This window comes from Erpetoichthys calabaricus, chromosome 2 (genome assembly GCF_900747795.2).
Source record: "Erpetoichthys calabaricus chromosome 2, fErpCal1.3, whole genome shotgun sequence".
Lineage (NCBI taxonomy): Eukaryota > Metazoa > Chordata > Cladistia > Polypteriformes > Polypteridae > Erpetoichthys > Erpetoichthys calabaricus.
The window spans coordinates 124,366,355-124,387,191 of NC_041395.2; the positions used below are offsets into that span (position 1 = coordinate 124,366,355).

General features: G+C 35.2%; 1 protein-coding gene across 1 annotated transcript; it reads left to right on the plus strand.

Annotated features, from left to right (window-relative positions):
- The first annotated feature begins 8 nt into the window (after positions 1-8).
- Positions 9-6,047, plus strand: slitrk3a (SLIT and NTRK-like family, member 3a). The gene is made up of 2 exons (XM_028794476.2): positions 9-708; positions 2,015-6,047. Exon 2 carries the CDS (start codon positions 2,069-2,071, stop codon positions 4,673-4,675), a length of 2,607 nt encoding a protein of 868 aa, XP_028650309.1. The 5' UTR covers positions 9-708; positions 2,015-2,068; the 3' UTR covers positions 4,676-6,047.
- Positions 6,048-20,837: the final 14,790 nt, after the last annotated feature.

The window sequence follows — 20,837 nt, forward strand, 5'->3', positions numbered from 1 at the left end:
GTGTGTGTGAGTGTGCGAAGGGGAGTGGGGGTAGTAGAGAGGAGGGAAGGGCTAAGTGTGCGTGTTTCTGTGTGTACATGTTAGAATGTGAAGATAATTAAAAAAGGAACCTGTCAGCTGTGACTCATCCCTGCTGCTCACGTTGTGATGCAATTTGACTAAGTGTGAAACATCCTCTGCAATGTAGCGCTTATCTAGAAACGGGTGCATTGCTTAAACAGGACGAAAAACACCAGGCGTTCCCGACTTAGTGATCATTCAGGGCAAAAAAAAAAAAAAAATCATTAGATCTGAAGGCGCCCCGATGCGCGTCCACGATGCAGTGCCAAGCGCGTCCCCGCCCCCTACCAGTTTGGTTCCCATTTCTTCAAGCTCATTTCCATGACGTCTAAAAAAGACCTGATGGGGGAAAACGATTCTTCGTTGTGATCCAGCATCCAAGTGATGTACTGGTACACTGAAAAAGCATCATCAGAGCTCGGAGCGGCAGAATCTCCGTTACTCCATTGAACGCGCTTTGTAGCAGATCTGCATTCTAAATAATCCTATAGAAAGGGGGCATTTCATTCCCATCACGTCTCCACTTTTTTCCTCCTTTGCCTCAGCCACAGCAGGAGTAGGGAGAGAGAGAGATGGAGAGAGGGAGAGAGATCCAACAATCTTTAAACTCTAGTCTTTTTCGGATGCTCTAAAATTCCACTGCAAAAGGTGAGTAACCAACATTTACTCCTGTACTGCATAGTTTTACATTAATTTGAAGGGGAAAACAAGATGTCGACTATATGAATCCAGATATGTAGCCTCTTTCTGTGTTTTGTTTTCTAAATGACGAATGATGTAATAATGAAGAAACTGTGATTTTGCTAGAATGCTTTTAATTATTCTCCTTTAACTGAGCCTGTCCTTAAAATGATGTATTAGGCATCATTGTAATTCCTTTTTATCTGCACTGTGTTTATCTGATCGGCTCTGCTTCTCTTTTTTTCCCATTTAGTATAATCGTCTGGTGGCGTTTTTATTATTTTGCATATCCATTCACAGAAATAAATCAGAATCTTTATTGGGGGAGGGGTCGCCTGATATTTTATTACTACATTATATATATATATATATATATATATATATATATATATATATATATATATATATATATAATTGTTGTGGAGGGCATTTCCAAGCCTTTTGTATTTAAATGATTTTGGGGTCTTACTTCCGTTGTTTTTTTTTTATATATACATATTAAAATGAAGCACAGGATGATAATACTGTCAGTTCTAAACTCGTACCTTTAAAGTGACAAGCGGATCTGTATTCAAATGGTCTGTATTCAAAATCTCAGTGCAGAGCTCATCCTGTAAATCACAGTTCCTATCAGGCTCAGCAGCATTTGACTGTTAAGTTTTTTCCCCCCATTACATTTGCTGATAGCATGAAAATGTGATGTCAGCTAATTGGATTTCGGGATTTCTTGCTACAAAATAAAAAATAATGATTCAAAAACATAATTCGATGTGCACTCTTTTTAATGTGCCTTCCTTGAAAAAACACAAATTACTATCAAGTATGAGAGTCAGTATATGGAAATTAAAGTAACTTTTTACATTTCTTTTTCTGAAGAACAGAATGGTGATGTCTGAACCAGCATGCGAAATTATTATTGGCACATTTTTTATGTCTATTTTTATTATTATTTTTATTATCGTGCACGTTCAGGATCTATCTATCTATCTATCTATCTATCTATCTATCTATCTATCTATCTATCTATCTATCTATCTGTGTCTAAACGCTGGCTTCATAATTCCCAAAATCATTTATTATGAACTGGCATTAATAACTCAATGCTGATACTGCAATAATTTATATGCAGCTTTTAAAAAGCCCTGGTGACAATTATGTATTAGTTTCAAAATCGGTATAACACATTACTTTACTGTGGTCAAAAGCTGCAGGTAACAACTTGATATAGATCCTGAAATTACAAGATGCTCGCTACCTATTTTCTCTTTTGCAGATCAGTGAGACGCTTTTTCACTTACTGCGCAGTATCATCTGGTTTTCAAGAAGGATGCTGTGGGTAACTCTATTAAGCACAATAGCTTTAGGATGGACTACTCCAATCCCTTTGTTGGAAGACTCGGAGGAAATAGACGAACCTTGCCTTGACCCTTGTGAATGCGAAGTGAAGGAAAGCATTTTCCATATACATTGCGACAGCAAGGGATTTACAAATATCAGCCAGATTTCACAGACATGGTCAAGGCCGTTTAAACTTTACCTGCAGAGAAACTCCCTTCGAAAACTGTATTTTAATAGTTTTCTTCATTTGAACAACGCAGTGTCTATTAACTTGGGCAACAATGCACTGCAGGACATCCAGGCTGGAGCGTTTAATAACCTTAATAATTTAAAAAGGTTATATTTAAACGAGAACAAACTGGAGGTGTTTAGAAATGACACCTTTATGGGACTAGAAAGTTTGGAATACCTTCAGGCTGATTACAATGTCATTAAAAGGATTGAAAGTGGAGCCTTTAGAAACCTAAGTAAACTGCGAGTTCTAATACTTAATGACAATTTGATTCCTATGCTACCAAGCTATCTTTTCAGGTCTGTGTCTTTAACGCACCTTGATTTACGTGGGAACCGATTAAAAATATTATATTACAAGGGCATGTTGGAATACATTGGCAGAAGCCTTATGGAGATCCAGCTCGAGGAGAATCCATGGAATTGCAATTGTGATATTGTACAGCTAAAAACTTTTCTGGAGCGTATCCCATATACAGCGTTGGTGGGTGAAATTACGTGCGAGACTCCTTTCCATTTTCATGGCAAGGACCTGAGGGAGATTAAAAGAAGTGAACTGTGTCCTCAGATGTCTGAGGCGGAGGTTGAAGCCAGCTTAGGGATCCCCCGGCAGGCTTTTAATTATGAGAACACGTTACCTACGAAGCCTTCCTCGATGCTCTCCTCTTATCATAATACTGCGTCTTCTGTTGATAAGACCCCGGACAAACTGCGGCCGCCGACGAAAAGACCAAGAATACAGAAAACTCCTCCAACTCCTCGCACTAACTATCTGGGGCCCAATCAGCCCCCAATAGCCGCTTACCAGACTAGACCCCCCATACCCATCATTTGCCCCAATGGTTGCACCTGCAATTTGCACATCAACGATTTAGGATTAACAGTCAATTGCAAAGAGAAGGGGCTTCACAATATCTCAGAACTTCTCCCCAGGCCATTAAATGCTAAACATTTATACTTAAGTGGAAACTTAATTCAGAAAATATATAGGTCGGATTTCTGGAACTTTTCAAGTCTGGATTTACTTCATCTGGGCAACAATAGGATATCTTACGTGCAGGACGGGGCATTCATCAACCTGCCGAATTTAAAAAGACTATACTTGAATGGAAATGATATCGAAAGGCTTACTCCTGGTATGTTCAGAGGGCTGCAGTCTTTGAGTTACCTGTACTTCGAGTATAACGTAATACGAGAAATTCAGCCGGCTGCCTTTAGTTTAATGCCTAATCTGCAATTACTGTTCCTCAATGCCAACCTACTGCGAACGCTGCCAACAGACGCCTTCGCGGGCACCTCGCTTGCCAGGCTGAATCTGAGAAATAACAATTTCCTTTATTTGCCAGTAAATGGCGTCCTTGAGCACCTAAACTCCATCGTCCAGATTGACCTGCACCAGAATCCGTGGGACTGCACGTGTGACATTATACCTCTCAAGCAGTGGATGGAGAAACTTAGCACAGTAATTATGGTGGGGGAGGTCATATGCAAGACCCCCGAATTCTTTAACGGGAAGGATCTGAGGTCTCTTGAAATTGATCTCTTGTGTCCAGAATTAAGACACTCCACTGCATCTCCTGCTTCGCCAGACGGCATGATCCCCACCAGCAATTTCGGGCTCGGATTCCCTCCGAGGGGCGCCATCCCGTTATCTGTACTCATCCTCAGCCTTTTGGTCCTATTCATCCTAGCCGTTTTCATTGCTGCTGGACTGTTTGCTTTTGTGCTGAGGAGACGTAAAAAATTGCCTTTCAGAAAAAGGCAAGAAGTAGACCTGACTGGCATTCAAATACAGTGCAGGATGTTCGAGGAGAAGCAGAGTGTTTCTCCAGAAAAAGCACCGGGACACGTTTACGATTACATCCCACACCCGGTAACACAAATGTGCAACAACCCCATTTACAAACCCCGAGAAGGGGAAATGGATGAGGAATTTGCAGAGACAAAAGAGAACAACACAAACTATAGGACTTTAATAGAAAAAGAAAAAGAGTGGACAATGGCAGTTTCAAATTCTCAACTCAATACCATAGTAACAATTAATCAATCGGGGGACATTGCAGGCTTCCACGAAAATGGTGTGCTCTGCCCGGGCGTTATAGACAGAGAGAGACCAGCCCCTACGGTGGGCTTTGTAGACTGCCTTTACGGCACAGTCCCTAAATTAAAGGACCTGCACGCCCACCCTCCTGGAATGCAATATCCTGATTTACAACAAGATGCCAGGCTAAAAGAAACCCTTCTTTTTACGACTGGAAAGGGATTCCCTGACCAAACTCAAAGCGAATACCTCGAGTTAAGGGCCAAACTCCAAACGAAGCCGGATTACCTCGAAGTCCTGGAAAAGTCGACATATCGATTTTAGAAGTATATTTACATTTAATAGCCCAAAAAGCAGCATGAATTTAAAAAAAAAGAAAGAAAATATATATTAGTATATTTTCCCCAAATTGCTTTGGAGGAAAGGCCATACTCAGATATTCAATAAAGTGCCTTTTTACAGAGTAGCCAGCAATGTTATCAATCATTATTTTTTTACTGAACTAATTTGACTGTGCCATCGGAGACATGGGGAGCTGTTGATTCTAAATTCTAACACGCAGTCTTTATGCAGTTGGTGGACCTTCCTCATGTTTCGGATATATGATGGGGAAAATGGATGTCTCGGTGACTATCCTATTTATAAATCGCCCAAGGCACAGTTTGTACATTAATGCAGTTTGCTGCATGTATTAAAACTGCAGGGTGGGTATTGCTCAAACGACAACACACTTAATAATGGAGTAACTTCAACGCTTTATTGTTCAGTGTTCTATTTAATTTTATATATATACAAGGACGAATGAGTACTACTGTATCTCAAGGACGCACCTAAGGACCGACATTTGTGAATATATAACGCTCAAGATTTTATTGAGGTCGACGCACTTTCTTAAATGCTCCTGGATATTATCACTAACAGCTTTGTAGGAAGCACTTTTAATGTTTTCTCTCTCACAACGATTTGGAAAAAAAAATGTGCATATATTTATTCTGTAATTTCAGTGAAAATAATTGTAAAGGTAATGTTAAATCAATGTATAGTGAATATGCGTCTGGTATAGCCTTCTTAATAAAACCTCTTCAATCAAAATACAGGGTGCTAAACAAAAAATTTCTGACTGTAAAAGAAATAAAAGATTAAACATTAAAAGGTAGGTAAACCCTAATGTTTATCTTGGGCAAACAAATGCAGGGCATGCATTACTTTAAATTACGATTTTGTTTAGGATTTGCTATTGTTTGATAAGTTAATTTTCACAGAGAGCAACTACAGTAGAAACAAATATGAAAATGCAAACAGAATATACTGTGGTCTTTTTTTAATGCAGTAGTTGATATGATCCTCTAGTCTCGTGATAAGATACTCAAAACAAACCATATACTAACTTTGTTGATAGATTCCAGAATAGAAACGTTTACCAGACTGATAGCTCCAGTAAAATAAAGGTGGCTAATGCGTTTTTAATTGGAATATATATATATATATATATATATATAAGACACAAAAATATGGAGATTTTTGAAAAAGAAAGGCTGTTCCCTAGTAACTGTAATTACTAGTTTTCACCACCGGGAGGAGCCAACGAAGCACTATTAGCTTTCAATCCTTACAGTAATGCTGCAGTTTTGCATTCTCTCCCTTTGTAATGTGTTTGAATGACCTTTTTAATACGTATCAATGTCCAAAAATAATATAATAATAATAAAACAGGTTGCGCTGTTGCTGAAACGAGGAAATTAATATTATTTTCTTTTGCGATAATTATATTAATAGAAATATTTAAGATAATGTTATTGCTGTGTTATCTTTTTATTTAATGTAAAGAGAAAAAAATAAGACTATACCAGTGATTAAATTATTTTCTGTAAAATAATAACTTTTTCCTTTTTTTTTTTGTAAATGAATTTAAAGGATGCATTTACATAGCCAGCATAGCAATGAAAGCGTTTAAGCTGAGTAAGCAGGAGTACAATATAAACTATATTGATTGAAGACAACAGTTGCTCTGTTCTATTGATAAGAAACTAATTATGCATATAAATTACATCAACTTTTCTCCAAAAAGTTTCAGATGCTTACTGTTCTTATAAAATATTTATAATCAGCTTTTAATCAGATGCCTTACCTTCTAAGAGGACATTTCATTTTATGAGTTGCTTTCAGCATTTTTAGTGGTAAAAACAATACAATAAAGAAATTCCATTTTCTCATTAATTTATAGTGATTTTTTTTGTTAAAGTTTGTTTTTTCAGATTACTTTTGATATGTAGTAATATATGAGTTTCATCAGTGTTCAATATATGTTTACAATGGTTACTTATTCACTTTTCTAGTGTTTGAAACATTTGGCACATTTTGAGTGTGAGTAGTAAATATAAATGCTGTCTGATAAAATATCAGTTATGTTTTTTTCTTGTACATACTGGCAATAGATATGAACTTCTGCAAGCAGAATTACCATATTTAAAATTATAGTAATAAAGAATCAAATATTAATTTTTTAAAAAGATGCTGTAGTCTAGATTTGCAAAACATATTTAAACATTACTATAAGGCATGGATACAAACAGTATTATGTAACTCAATACATAAGCATCAAACTATTAATATAATTTTGTATTGTTTATTGTTGCTTTTTTAAATATCCTGACTATGTTTTGCTTGTTTTTTTTCTGAAGATTAAATTAAGAAATGGAGAATTTATTTTCTTCAACACATCTTCAGAAAATGTGTACATTATGAAAATGAGTTTGCCAGTTCCTGATAAAATACCACCTAATGAAATGTCTTAGACTCCATGTCGCTGTGCTCACAAATGTCCTGTTAGTGCTCAACTTAGGAAAGTGTCACAATGCATACTGTATTAACTTTTGTGACTAATGTTATTTTAAAATGTAGAAATCTTAGTAGCATAATTATTATTTTGTCTATGACACATTTTCTTTATTTCTTTTAAAAATAATACAAAGCTAGTACTATGCCATCACATAGAAGTATATGGGCATTATATACCAGAACACCATACTAATAAACTGCCTCCAGCAATCATTTGAATAGGGTTATTGAATTCGGATTACGTTAAATAAAAATATGTTGTTAAATAATTTTGCATTTTAAACATAATTATGCTGTGGGTGTTAGTTTTCATTCTAACCAAAAACTCATTCAATTGCTGCCTGTAATTAAAATCATTGATTATATATTTGAGACAAATCTTCTGTGTGTTTAAATAAGTGAAGATTTCTGACATCTTTTTACATGTTTTGGCAAACTTTACCACACAATGTGGGATAGATACAGGGAAAAAAAAACAATATGTAAAAAAGACAAATATTAAATTTGGTGATAGAAACTGATCTCTCGATAATAAATCATTTTTGATAAATAAACTGACAGAGTTTACTCCTAGAACTACAATTTGCTTAAATTATACTTAATAAAAAGAAAGGATATTTTATTATTAACATAGTAGTCATATATACTGCTTTAAGCAAACATCATTGTGTTAATAAAGGTACTAACTGATTAAAATAATGGAATACTGGTTGGGTGTATGTAATAATTTTGTAATGAGGAGACACTTTAAACTGGTGGACCAAATAATCTACAGCCCATCTGATGTTATGCTTTTCTGTTTAATGTCATCTGATGGTGCAATCTGCTATCTGATTGTTTCTGCAACAAATAAAGTGTGAAGCACAAAGTTCATCAATGAAAAACTAGAATCTATTCTTGGACGTTGGAATTATCGTGCAATTACTAGCAATGTTTTTTTCTTTACAGATAAGTCTTTTTGAAATTGTACTTAGAGCGTAATTAATCTTTTATAGTAGCACACATATCCATCCAAAAGTACTGATTTGAAGGTTTGAAGATTTTATCCTTCACAGTTTTAGAACTCATGAAAGAGGTATCAATTAATTATTACCAACCATTATCAACAAACACACATACACTGGTGAATTTCTGTCAATTTATCATATTAATGAAGGTAATTTTAATATACCAATACAGTCTCACTGGACTGCATTCATATCTGTCCATATCAAGTATGTGTGTATTGTTTCTGTTTGCATGAGTTTTACTTACTATACTCCAGTTACCCGTCTACATATGAATGCTCTACACTATACATTTGGTTAATTAGCTCATTGTAAGTGGATGTGGGTGTGGGTGAGGGTGAGAGTTAGTGTGCCAAGTGATGGACTGGTACCTTGCACAGGGCTGGTTTCTGCCTTGTGCCAAAAGCTGCTTAGAACAGGCTCCATCTCCTTGTTACCTAATAATTGGATTAGGCAAGGTTTAGTGAATGGATGGATGGTGGACATATAATGCAGTTTTATTTTCAATAAAGGAGAATGCTGATTATTCAGCCCATCTTGCTTGCTTGGTTTCAATAGGTTATTGATCCAAGAATCTCATCAAGCTGCTTTTTGAAGGATCCTAGAGAATCAGCTTAAACATCATGGTTGGGTAGCTTGTTCCAGATATTTGCAATTTTTGTGCCAAAGCAAAAATAAAGGTATCTCTTAAATAACCTAGATGCATATAAATGTTTTTTATTTATGGTCTTGAGTTCTCATTTGATTATGGCGCAAAAAGCATTCATGTGGAGTAACTTTGTCAATATCTGTCTGAATTTAGATATTTTGATTTAGACGAAGCAGTATACCCTGTTGACAGAGAAAAAAAAAATAAAACAGTGATTTAGTTCTTTTAATTTGTTTGTGCATACTCTGGAAGTATTCTTGTATTTCCCTCTGTGCATATTTTTAAAGCTTCAATGAGATGCTTATGTAACAGTAGAATTGTGCAACATAACATCTTTAAAACGTTCTCTGTTAAAATATATGCTGACATTTTACAAATGCCTGCTTCAGGCATTAATGTTACATTAATTAATCTTACTATTAATATCTGTTTTTAGCTGTTTATATAGCACCTTGAACAGAATAAGTTATAGGCACACATCACATACTATCATATGAAAAAAGTTCCCAAAGAATGACACAATAGTACTATGGCGCATCCAAAATAATAACTTTTTAAATCGTGTAGGCACATTTGTACCTCAATAAGTAAGTAAATATGTATTGGCTTGACAAGGGTTTGGTAAATAATTAATATGTGACTATGGAACTTTCTAACTATGTGCATTTATAGCAGTTAATCTGACAAAATAATCATGGTCATGTGAACTAGTTTACCATTAATGTGAAAAAATTACAGGCAAATTGCTTTCTTGTGATTGTCATAGAAAGAGCATAATACAGGATACTGACAGAAATTTCCTACAGGAGACAATTATACTGTGGTGAGCAAGAATGTCTGCATTTGTGTCTGTGTGAATGGCCAAAGATATGTTAAATACCTAAGCATTTCATCTTGTCTTTTTTGAAAACCACATATATACAATTCATATTTGAATACATTTACCACTTGACTAGACCTTGGTTACAAATGTGGTCCAACAGCTGTGCAAATGTTATATAGTTAGTGTCAAAGTGTCATCCTTTCCAGTTTTCTGACATCTGAACTGTATTACACAATAAGAAAGGAAGCTGTAATGGACAAATGCAATTATTTTCTGTATCCTGGTAAAGATAAGTATAATTAAGATAAAAACATGTTTTTGGTCATGTACTGGTATATAAGGATTAGCACAATTTTATAAATTTAATGTAAATAAAACAAATCATAAAGAAAATGGAGTAAGCATTCATAGTTTTAACAGTTTAATAATTTGGCATTTTTTTAAGAAACAAAATCTTTCCAATAAGCTATAGTAGCTCTTAAATGATTGTCATAAAAAATGTCATGTTGCATTCCATATACTGTTATTCTTATCTGCTGATAATATTTCTGTTAAAGCAGAAATGTAGATGAGGCACTTTAGGACAACCTTAATGAGAAAAGAATAACTTTGAAATTGTTCTGTCACTGTGTCTTTTATTTGAAACAAATTATTTCATGCAGTTTCAAATAAAGGGGATTTGATGGTGAAAGGTTGAAAGGTCTCCTGAGGCATGGACAAGCAATTATCTTCTAGCTTTAAATAGTTAAAGGTTGGGATGGCATTTTATGGAGAGCTGTATTGCGTTTATTTCAAGATTTCTAATTGGTCTGCTGTTCACTATTTTAGTTAGGTCAGTGTTATTTGCTGAAGTTACACTTGTTCATAGCACAGTACAATTTCTTCTATATGTGTATTATGGCATAGGCCTTATTTTCTGTTGAATTCTACATCAGAATTATGTAGGCTTTTTCTTCATGCATACTTAGCCAACTTTTAAGAATGTTTATGTTTCTCGTATATTCATAAAGACCAGAGTTAAAGATGTTAAGATTTGCACTGGGTGTGACGAGGATGGATAGGATTAGAAATGAGTACATTAGAGGGTCAGCTCAAGTTGGACGGTTGGGAGACAAAGTCAGAGAGACGAGATTGCGTTGGTTTGGACGTGTGCAGAGGAGAGATGCTGGGTATATTGGGAGAAGGATGCTAAGGATAGAGCTGCCAGGGAAGAGGAAAAAAGGAAGGCCTAAGAGAAGGTTTATGGATGTGGTGAGAGAGGACAGGCAGGTGACGGGTGTAACAGAACAAGATGCAGAGGACAGAAAGATATGGAAGAAGATGATCTGCTGTGGCAACCCCTAATGGGAGCAGCCGAAAGAAGAAGAAGATGTATTCATAAAGACATATGTACAAAGCTGTTTTGTAAGCAGGACATATTTAAGGAGGGCATGTTTGCTTTTTCTTTCTTGTATCAATTCTATATTCATCATGTCAGAATATATAATGACTTCTCATTATTATCCCATATTTGAATACTTTTGGCTACATGGACTGCTTGCAATATTATGTTATGTCACCGTTTAATTTACAATGCAATGCAATAATAGATTCTGTTGTGTTGTGAACATTCAGTAGCTCTGAGGATGTTTGACCGCAGTTTTGTTTTTTAGGTGGGCTCACAATGATAACATATTGTGTTTTATGTAATTTATTTGAGCACAATTAGTTTGTTCCAAATTACTAGAAAGCATAACTAAAAGAAAACTGAATCAGAAAATGATAACTGGAAGGGATTTAAAATTTAAAGGCTGCAACTATATTAGATTTCCTTTTGGGATTAATACAGTTTATCTAATCTAATCTAATCTAATCTAATCTAATCTAATCTAATCTAATCTAATCTATATACAGAATTATAGACCACTTGTCCATTCTATTTCTGTTAACATGTATTTCAATCATGATCTTCAGGAGCATGTGTATAATGCTGCAACATCAAGTAAATGTTGAAGTCAGCTCTGGAAGTATAGTTTTCTCTTAAAACACCTTATGAAAATGCGTGGTATAAAGTCTGATTGGTACAGGTTATATGTTAAATCAAATGTAATACATATAATAATATATGTTGTTTAAAATTAAAACAAATATAAAACAACTTTAGCCTCTGTAATGCATTTAAAGAAGTGAATTCATATTAACTTATCAGGTAGTGTGACATTAGCCATGTGCTGTCAATGACTCCTAGGCGTTTTTGTCCAGCAGCACAATCTGCTGAATGCAGATGGACTCAGCGATAAATAGACTGTGATTAGTTTTGGGAATATGACAGTGTGGTGATTAATGTGATAGCAACACATTCTTGCAAATGAACTGAATTGTTTATTTTTCACATTTACTGAACTGAAATCATGTGCTTGGTGAATGATATACCTATCTGTAATTTGCCTTTTGCTTATGTTGAGATGAAGAAGGTGTAAACATGTTTCAAAACTTTATATTTTCATATCTACATTATTTTACTGAAAACATGTTCTAAATAAAAACTAACATAATTGCATAAGTAGAGTAGGTAAGGTGTATAATGTATAATGGTAATCAATAATTATATGGTATGCTTAAAAAAATAGCAGTTATTAGCAATATGTGTAGTGCTAATGGTTTTTAGTATCATAAACAAAAAATTCTGTCATCTGCTGAAAAAAGATATTTTTATTTGATGGGGTTCCTAAACCTAAAACAAAGTGCATTTGCATTATCCATGGGGACAACCTTTTCAATATGTATCTCTAATTGGCTGATAATTCACCACATTCAGCTGAAAGATGCCAAATCATTTGAAAATGTGGTGCAGGTAGTGCAAAGACTTAGCAGAACAGACTTTTTGAAGAATCCCATGATAGATTTATAACTCTGTGTCAGCTTTTTATTCAGACCTAAAAATTATTACAGAGAATGGCAGTCAGTCTTTTAAAATGATCATTACAGCATCTCAACTTGCATAGGATTAACTGGGCTGTTCTGTTTTAAATGATTAAAAAAGTTTGATAAAAAAGAAAGGGTAATTGTACTAGTAAAAATATTCTGATAAAGTGTAATAAATCTTAATGTAAGTCACATAAAGCATGAAATAGTTCTTGTATTGAGGTGATAAGCCTGTATTCATTCTAACGCTATAAGCATTTATTATGACAAAAAAGTTTTCATTCCCAAAGCGTATTTGTACAGTATTAAAAATATAGAATGTAAAAGCAGGCGAGAAACAATGCAAACAGTTGGGGTCCCAGCCAGGAAAAGCTAATTTAATTGGTAAATAAGAATGAAAAGTAAGACATTTTACAAAACTCCCTGCTACTGGTAGGGCACATTGCAGCTCTCTGTGTTTGCTCTTGCCCTTCTTGGTTAATCACCCTATTCTTTCTTCAAAGTGGAAGTCTTCTGAAGGAGGAGCAGAGGGTAGAGTTAGGTTATGCAGAACATTTTTTTTATTAGGGGCAGCAACTTACAGGCTAATGAAAGAGCACACAAATTTGTAACATTTCTGGCCTTAAACATTGCTCCTTCCAGTGTCATTTTTGTTTTTTGTCCTCATAAAGGCAGAGAAATGGTAACACTCAGCCAGATGGAATCATAGTAAACATTGATATAAAATGGTCACAGAAGAATAAGACATACCAGGGTGTAATGTATTGTATTTCTTTTTTTGTTATTAGACTCTTAATTTTATATAGCATAACTAAACTTCTTTTTAGGTAGAATATAATCAGACATTTAGAGTATGAAGTTCTGTTTTGGGAAAGCTTAGCTTTTAGCTAAACAAATGAGAATGAATGGTCTCCTCTTGTTTGACAAAGTTATTATGTTTTTAATTTGAAACCCGGGTTAAATAAATTACTGATGTTCACAAAATGAACTGTTAGTTATAAAGCTGGGTCATTAAAGTTAAGTTTCACTTTGTGTTTACATATTTGTGTCATATTTCATGTTTATTTTGGTGTCTTTTATGGTTTCCCATTTTCTTCATGGACACAGCTGTATCATGCACTGGTGATATTATTTTACTGCAGCTATGTAAATATGCTGTGTATGGCAGATGATTTTACAAGCCTTGCACATGTAATATTGTTGAGTACATTTTGCCTAACAATTTACCAAGTCTCAAAATTTTAACCAGTGTATGGGGAAAATCTGGTACTCTGTTTTTGGATTTTAAACAAAAAAACAACACTATAAAGAAGAGCAAAAAGAAACCTACTTTTTATTTTTTTAATGTTTTCCATTGTTAGAGACCAGAATAAGTATGATTACCGGGGAAAATTTCAACAATGGTGTCTTACTTTCTTTATTGAGCATGTCTCCTGGGTGCAGTATAGTTTGTTTTCTGTTTATTTGTTTATTGGAAATTCTTTAGTAGCTGGTTGTTTTCTAGGTATGGCAGTTGTATGTTGTTTGTTTGATGATTTTAGATGTTGTGGATGCATTTTTCTTATATTTACAATGTCATATATGGGAATATGGATGTAGTACATTTTACTGATATTGGGTGCTCTCCTGCTGAAGATTTGCTGTGTGGAGTGCCTGGCGTGACCATTCCTGGGACACAAACCTGCAACTTTCAGGTTACACAGACATGGTCAGACTTGCACATCCTGCAATAATAAAATGCATTACGTCTATATTTCCATATTGCTGGCAATTTATCAGAGATGCAAATAGCTCTGTCCGTATTTAATTTGAATATTTGCAACAAATGATAGATGGTTTTTTTTTACTCAATCCATGGGAATGTAGACGCAATGCATACAAAAAATCCTTTGCTTCCAAATTCCAATAGATAGAGGAACCCTAATGTTACTAGTGCCATGGAGATAACAATGTTAGTAGCTTTGTCCATGTTTAAGTTGAGTATTAGGATTCATTTTGTTTTCACAGTGTTACAGTGAATAAAGAACATGGAGGATAATTTCTGTATTTTAGGTATCAAAATTATTTTTATCAGTCTACATTAATTTACCCCATACAGCTGCAATTTTAGAGTGAAGCTTTATTTATATGTAAAAAATAGCCACCAGGGTGGGGTTTACTCTTGATACTCCAGCTTCCTTCCCACTTCACTTAAACATGTTGGTTAGATGGACTAAAATTTACCCAGCATGGCAGTGTGCTTGGTTGGGCACAGCACTGGTTGGACTGGTGAACTTGCTGCCCCTCCGCATCCTCAGTTGAGTTAAGTGAGTTTGAAAATGTTATGTTATGTTAAGTCATATTTCATATTCAAAAGTAGTACATCAATGTGACAGGTTTCAGGTGACACTGCCTATAACAAGTATTTATCTCCTTTGAAGTTTGCACATTTTATTGTTATAAAATATTGAATCACAGTGGTTTTAATAAACACTGATCAACATAAAAAGAAACTTTAATGTCAAAGTGAAAACAGATCTCTGCATAATGATCAAAATTAATTACAAATTAAAAAATAAAATATGAAAACTTCCAAAGGGGTGAACACTTTTTACAGACATTGCATAAGTTGATCAGAAATATAAACAAACCCTTGGTAAGCCATATTAACAAATGCTGGAACCCATCCGATACCCATTAAAACACAAAAACTACCTGTTTGCTCCCCAAATACAAAGTCCCCCAAACAACTTTAAGTAAAGTAAACGTTGTTCCCAAATAAATCGTAAATTTCCAGTTTCAGTGTGCAATGTGCAGCCTCAATGTGCAGTATTATTGAAAGTCTTCCAGCATCATTTTGCCCAATCAAACAGAAGAAGAGATGAAATTGTAGGTACATTTCTGAGTTATTGGAAAATGATCTGACACCTGACACGTTTTTCTTTTGTTACTACAAATAATCATTTCATTTCCAAATATTTGGATGCACAGTAATTACTGTCATAAGTATTCACAGCCTGGACTTGTGTTAATTTCTACTAAAGGCCCCAATACATGAAATGCACTATATGGTACCTTTTATCTCTGTTGACCATTCACCGAAGACCCAACCTCCCACTATTCTAAAAATGATGCTTTTTGTTTGTCAGTTTGTTTACTTGTACTACTTTTTCAAGTGTGATTTAAGACTCGGGTGGCACAGTGACGCAGTGGGTAGCGCTGCTGCCTCGCAGTTTGGAGAGCCGGGTTCACTTCCCGGGTCCTCCCTGCGTGGAGTTTGCATGTTCTCCCCGTGTCTGCGTGGGTTTCCTCCCACAGTCCAAAGACATGCAGGTTAGGTGCATTGGCAATTCTAAATTGTCCCTAGTGTGTACTTGGTGTGGTGTGTGTGTGTGCACCCTGCGGTGGGCTGGTGCCCTGCCCGGGGTTTGTTTCTTGCCTTGTGCTGGCTGGGATTGGCTCCAGCAGACCCCTGTTACCCTGTAGTTAGGATATAGCGGCTTGGATAATGGATGGATGGATTTAAGACTCTTCTATCAATCTTTCTTCTTTTCTTTCAGTTGTTGGTGTTTCTGCCACTAGTAAACAAGGAAAGGTAGTAACATTAGCATTATCATGATCCTTTTGTGTTTTGTTTATATTACATTTATATGCCCAGTGACACAGTTCTAAAATTTCCAGGTGCCATTTTGGTATCACTTTTACTTCATTTAAAAGTGACATGAAAGATTTGAGATTCCCACATGCATTACAGCTAGCTTTTCTGTGTCAGATCAGAGTAATTGTCTCTGTTGGAGTTTAAGCAGAAAACATGAAACCTGGTGGTTTTTCACTTCCAAATGTGTGTAGTCTTCTCATTCTCCTCAAGTCAGTATGGATTTTCTGAAGGCATTCCATTTTCCTCACAGCATCTAAATCATATGTACGCTAGTTTTAACCTAAGTCATGTGAAGGAATGTGAGTGTGTGTGTCTCATGTTCCTTGACATGGACTGATTCTGACTTCACTAATAAATCCAGAACTGGCTCTGGCTGGCACTTGATGACCCCATAAAGAAATATACACCTTCACAATATTAATGTCAGGATTGATAAACAAATATTTGTTAATTCCTTACATTTCACAAACTGATGTTTGAATAGATTTAATATGATTGGGTATACAGAGGCAGCTACAGAACAGCTATAACAGTCAAGAGGTATTAAACTTTTTTAGGCCAAGAGCACCCAAAATGCTGTACCATCATGCAGGGCCCCACTAATATAAAACCGATGCTGCAAAGCTGAGTATGATCTGGGGTTTTGGCTACTGCTAACAACAGTCACATAGCATGATTTTAGATTGTAGTAGAACTGTTAATCAAAGCATATGTGATCAAATGTCATGTGATATTGCAAGGCCAGTCATTCGCAACCTTTTTTTGGAATACCAACTCCAGGATTTTTAAATGTTTTGAGCTACATCTTAAATTGTTAAATACTGAACTCTTACTTGGTAAAAATAAAGGTGATATTTTCTAACTCCAAATGCATATGAGAATTTTAGCAAGGGATTACAGTGAGTTCTTTGCGTGGGTGCATGTATCTAATTCTTCTTATGTATTCCAACTGCTTTTAAAATCAGATATTTTTTTTAATGTAAGAACATTAGTGTGATTTGACATGGAGTCAAAATAAGTTTCCATGTTTTTAATTAACAAAAAACTACACAGTTACATATAAATTGAAATCAACAGAAGGGGAAAGTAATTTACGAGTTACATATGACTTCTGAGCATAAGCAAAGAAAAAATACTCACAAGCATTTCCAGCTACATGCCTGTGCAAATCTACTTACTCTCTCAGCCTATTTCTGTATTTATTTTTAAGGAGGGACAAAGGTTACCGAACATTGAAAAACCTTCCACTGTTGATTAGTATTGATGAATACTATAATGAAATGTTAGATAAGTTTATTTTATTATTAACATTTGTTAATATTTATCTTTTTTTCCTTATTTTATAATTTTCTGGATTATTCTGCAAGCTTCTAAAACTGTTCTAAAAATGATAAAAGTAAAAATATTGTTAATATCGCAGACCTGACAGAGAGACAGGACGAGTGTGAGATGTGCTGTGCACACTGCTCATGCTGTAGAACAGATGGAGGGGCTCAGAAAGGGAGACTCTCAGGGCATTTCAATCCTGGCACGGATCAGCTGAAGGAGGTGTGGGTGAGAATGTGGTGTTAACTCAGACCCCATGTGAGCAAAATCAGACTTCAAAATTGGCACAAGTGGTGGAAATGGAAGAAGAGAATGAGGAAGAGAGTGACGCATCACAGCTGGAGCAGCATAAGACAATACAAGGAGCTTGAAACACATTTGAGTATACAGACTTGAGTTCAACTGCTGTTTAACCAACAGTCCTTTTAAGGCTCATTTTTTTTTCCTCAAAGTTTGAGAACTGCTGCCCTAGGCTGTAATTACGTTGATACAAATTCAATTTTATGCAACAACTGTTATGTTTATTTTAAAGCTATGTTATGCAGTTTAAAGAGCAAGTTTAAAAAGGCAAAAGATTTATTTGCTATATACATGATATATATTTTCAATGCATAAAAGGCAGTGACAGTCCATCTGAATTAGCAGACTAATGTGTTGGCTCCCATTTTAAATTTCTAGTTTCACATATACTGTAACATACAGCACAAAGTTTCAAGTGTGTGGTAATGAACAGTGGAACAAGTGACTTTATTGATGGATTTTTGTAAACAAAATTCTATTTTCATGACTGAAGCATGTGGCTGTATCTTCTCATTTATAATTTTGCTAGGAAACAAGTATCTCTTATTAATTTGAACCACTTTTACTTGCACAGTGGTAGGCTACCATATGCAGAGTATAACTATACAGTCATCTGCTGTCAATAATCAGACAGGCTTTTATTTAACATAAACACAGCAATTATAATACTTATAGCACCCTAATGGGAGTCCCCCAAACAGAAATGATGAAAACACAGTAGTTCATTTCAGCATTTAAAATGAAATATTTTCAATATATGCCACAGTTTGTCTTGGGGATTGGACACACTTTTATGACATCTCCTTTGACTCAAAGGTGTGAAAACTTCAATCTTGTGCTGTCCACCTCAATAACATTCAGTTTTTGTCACTGACTTGTCAGAATTTCTAACAACTTAATCTTTGAATTTTGATACTCTCCTTATCACTGGGAATTTTAATCTCTGAGCTGACATCAAAACTTAATTTTTTTGTGTCAGATTTTATTTCTAGTGCTAAAGTACCAGAGCTTTGCACACGTTGTCACAAGAAATATGTCTTTTCTCCAATTGTTTCCCTGGATATGAATATTATTTCTTCATATATTAAACTAATTTCTATTAACATTCCATGTGAATAATAATTATTTTTAAATATATACTTACACATATTTTACAACACAATTCATAATGGTGACAAGACAATGTCAGGGTGACCTCTGTTAAACTTCATCACTCATTACCATAGCGTCTTAAGTAAAATATGTAATTTATTATCTAGTGCTACTTTAGAAGTGATACACCATATTACCTCAAATTTAAAACAGTCATGACTCCATAAGATATTTCATAGTTCATATTATAACACAAAAATTGTATTGATTATCAATATCAAATTGGTCTTCAGGGATGTGAGTGTGTGTGTCTGTAAAGAGACCCTGAGATGAACTCGCAGCCACAGCAACATGCACCTTGGTTAAAATGGCAGCCTAAGCACTGACTGTGTGGTTTAAGTGTTCTCTCTGTGAATGCATAGGTTTTCATATCTTGTTCTAATTCTACTGTAAATGTTTCACTGACAGGGATTCTAAATTACTCCTACAGTATATGAGTGATCACCAGTTGTGAGCAAACCCAGCTGAGTTTGCTTTACTTTGAGTTTGGCGTAATCACAGAAATGTTTGCGAACTTTGCCAAAGTGAAGTGCATTAAAATAAGCGGAGGTGGAGGAACTAAACTAGTCTTGACTAGCTTATAATGGTGCATTGGTGTTTTCAGTGTCCATGAGGGCTATGGAAGCATCTGTCAAGTATGTTGTACTGATTATTGTGGCCAAAAATGTGATCTGAACTATGTGGCACTAGTGCTAACCACTGTGTCACCATGATCAAACAGGAAAAGATCGGAAGGATACCCACACACAAAATACAATAAATGGTCACAAACTAGCAATGAGAATATATACAGTATATATAACGGATGCTCATTCCATTGTTTGAAGTCCCAGCCCTGGGTTTCACTCGATTGTTTTTTTTTATTTGGGTTCTGATCTCAGTGCAGATGCTTTGCTCTATTTCTGCCATGAAGAAGACAGAAATGAGTTGTAAATAGTAATAAATCTTTCGTTATTATTATGATTTCACAAGGTTGCATGTGTTTTCTTTGTCAGAGAGGGAGATGGGGAACGTTCCTTTAAGACTTTATTTGAGATCATAGTTGGGCACATGGCTAAGTATGCCCATGTGGTGCTGCATGGCCAGTGCTCAGAGATCAGTGTTATATGTCTAGTGGCAGTACTCATAATATTCTTATTATGATCTGCTAATGTGCCCCTCAAATGAAAATACTGCAAGTTTTGTTTTTTTTTAAATCATGCAGAGTAGAAGGGTGGAGTACTAATTAAGAGGTGTATGGCTGCTACTGCACTGTGATGTCATTTTGGCATGACTAGTAAAAGCATCTGGGGTTGGAGAAAAAAATGTGCACCTAAACTGGTGAATTTCATGGAAAATATTCAGCAAACAAGGTCACTCCCCATTACAGTATATTTACTGCAAAAAACGCTTTGGTGAACTTCTCTGATAAACACTAGTAGTGATCACCAGTGTGTGAACTAGTGTATCTTGCAGTTAAGTAGTTTCCGTCCAAGATTGCTTTCTGCCTTGCTACTGATTTATTTGGGGTAACTCTGGACCCCCCAAACCATTAGATGAAAAAGTAGGTCCTGAAAATGGATGAATGAATTTATATTAACACTATATTAAAAATATGTCACCGAACCACCTGATGTCTCTTGCATCCAGTGCCATAAATTTAGTACCAGATTCTTGTAAAAATTCAGTTTACCATCAATCATCTTTATTGATACAAATGTTCCACTGTTTCTTACTTTCATTGTGTTTAAACTGGGTGACCAAATGCCCTAATTTTCCAGTTTATGTCATTTTTTTGGGGCCTGAAATATTGGACCAACCAGGATTTCTAAAATTCCTATAATTGTCTGGATTTTACTGACACTGTGTAA

Excerpts from the sequence above, each read along its gene's own strand:
- slitrk3a (XM_028794476.2), top strand. The coding sequence starts at position 2,069 with ATGCTGTGGGTAACTCTATTAAGCACAATAGCTTTAGGATGGACTACT.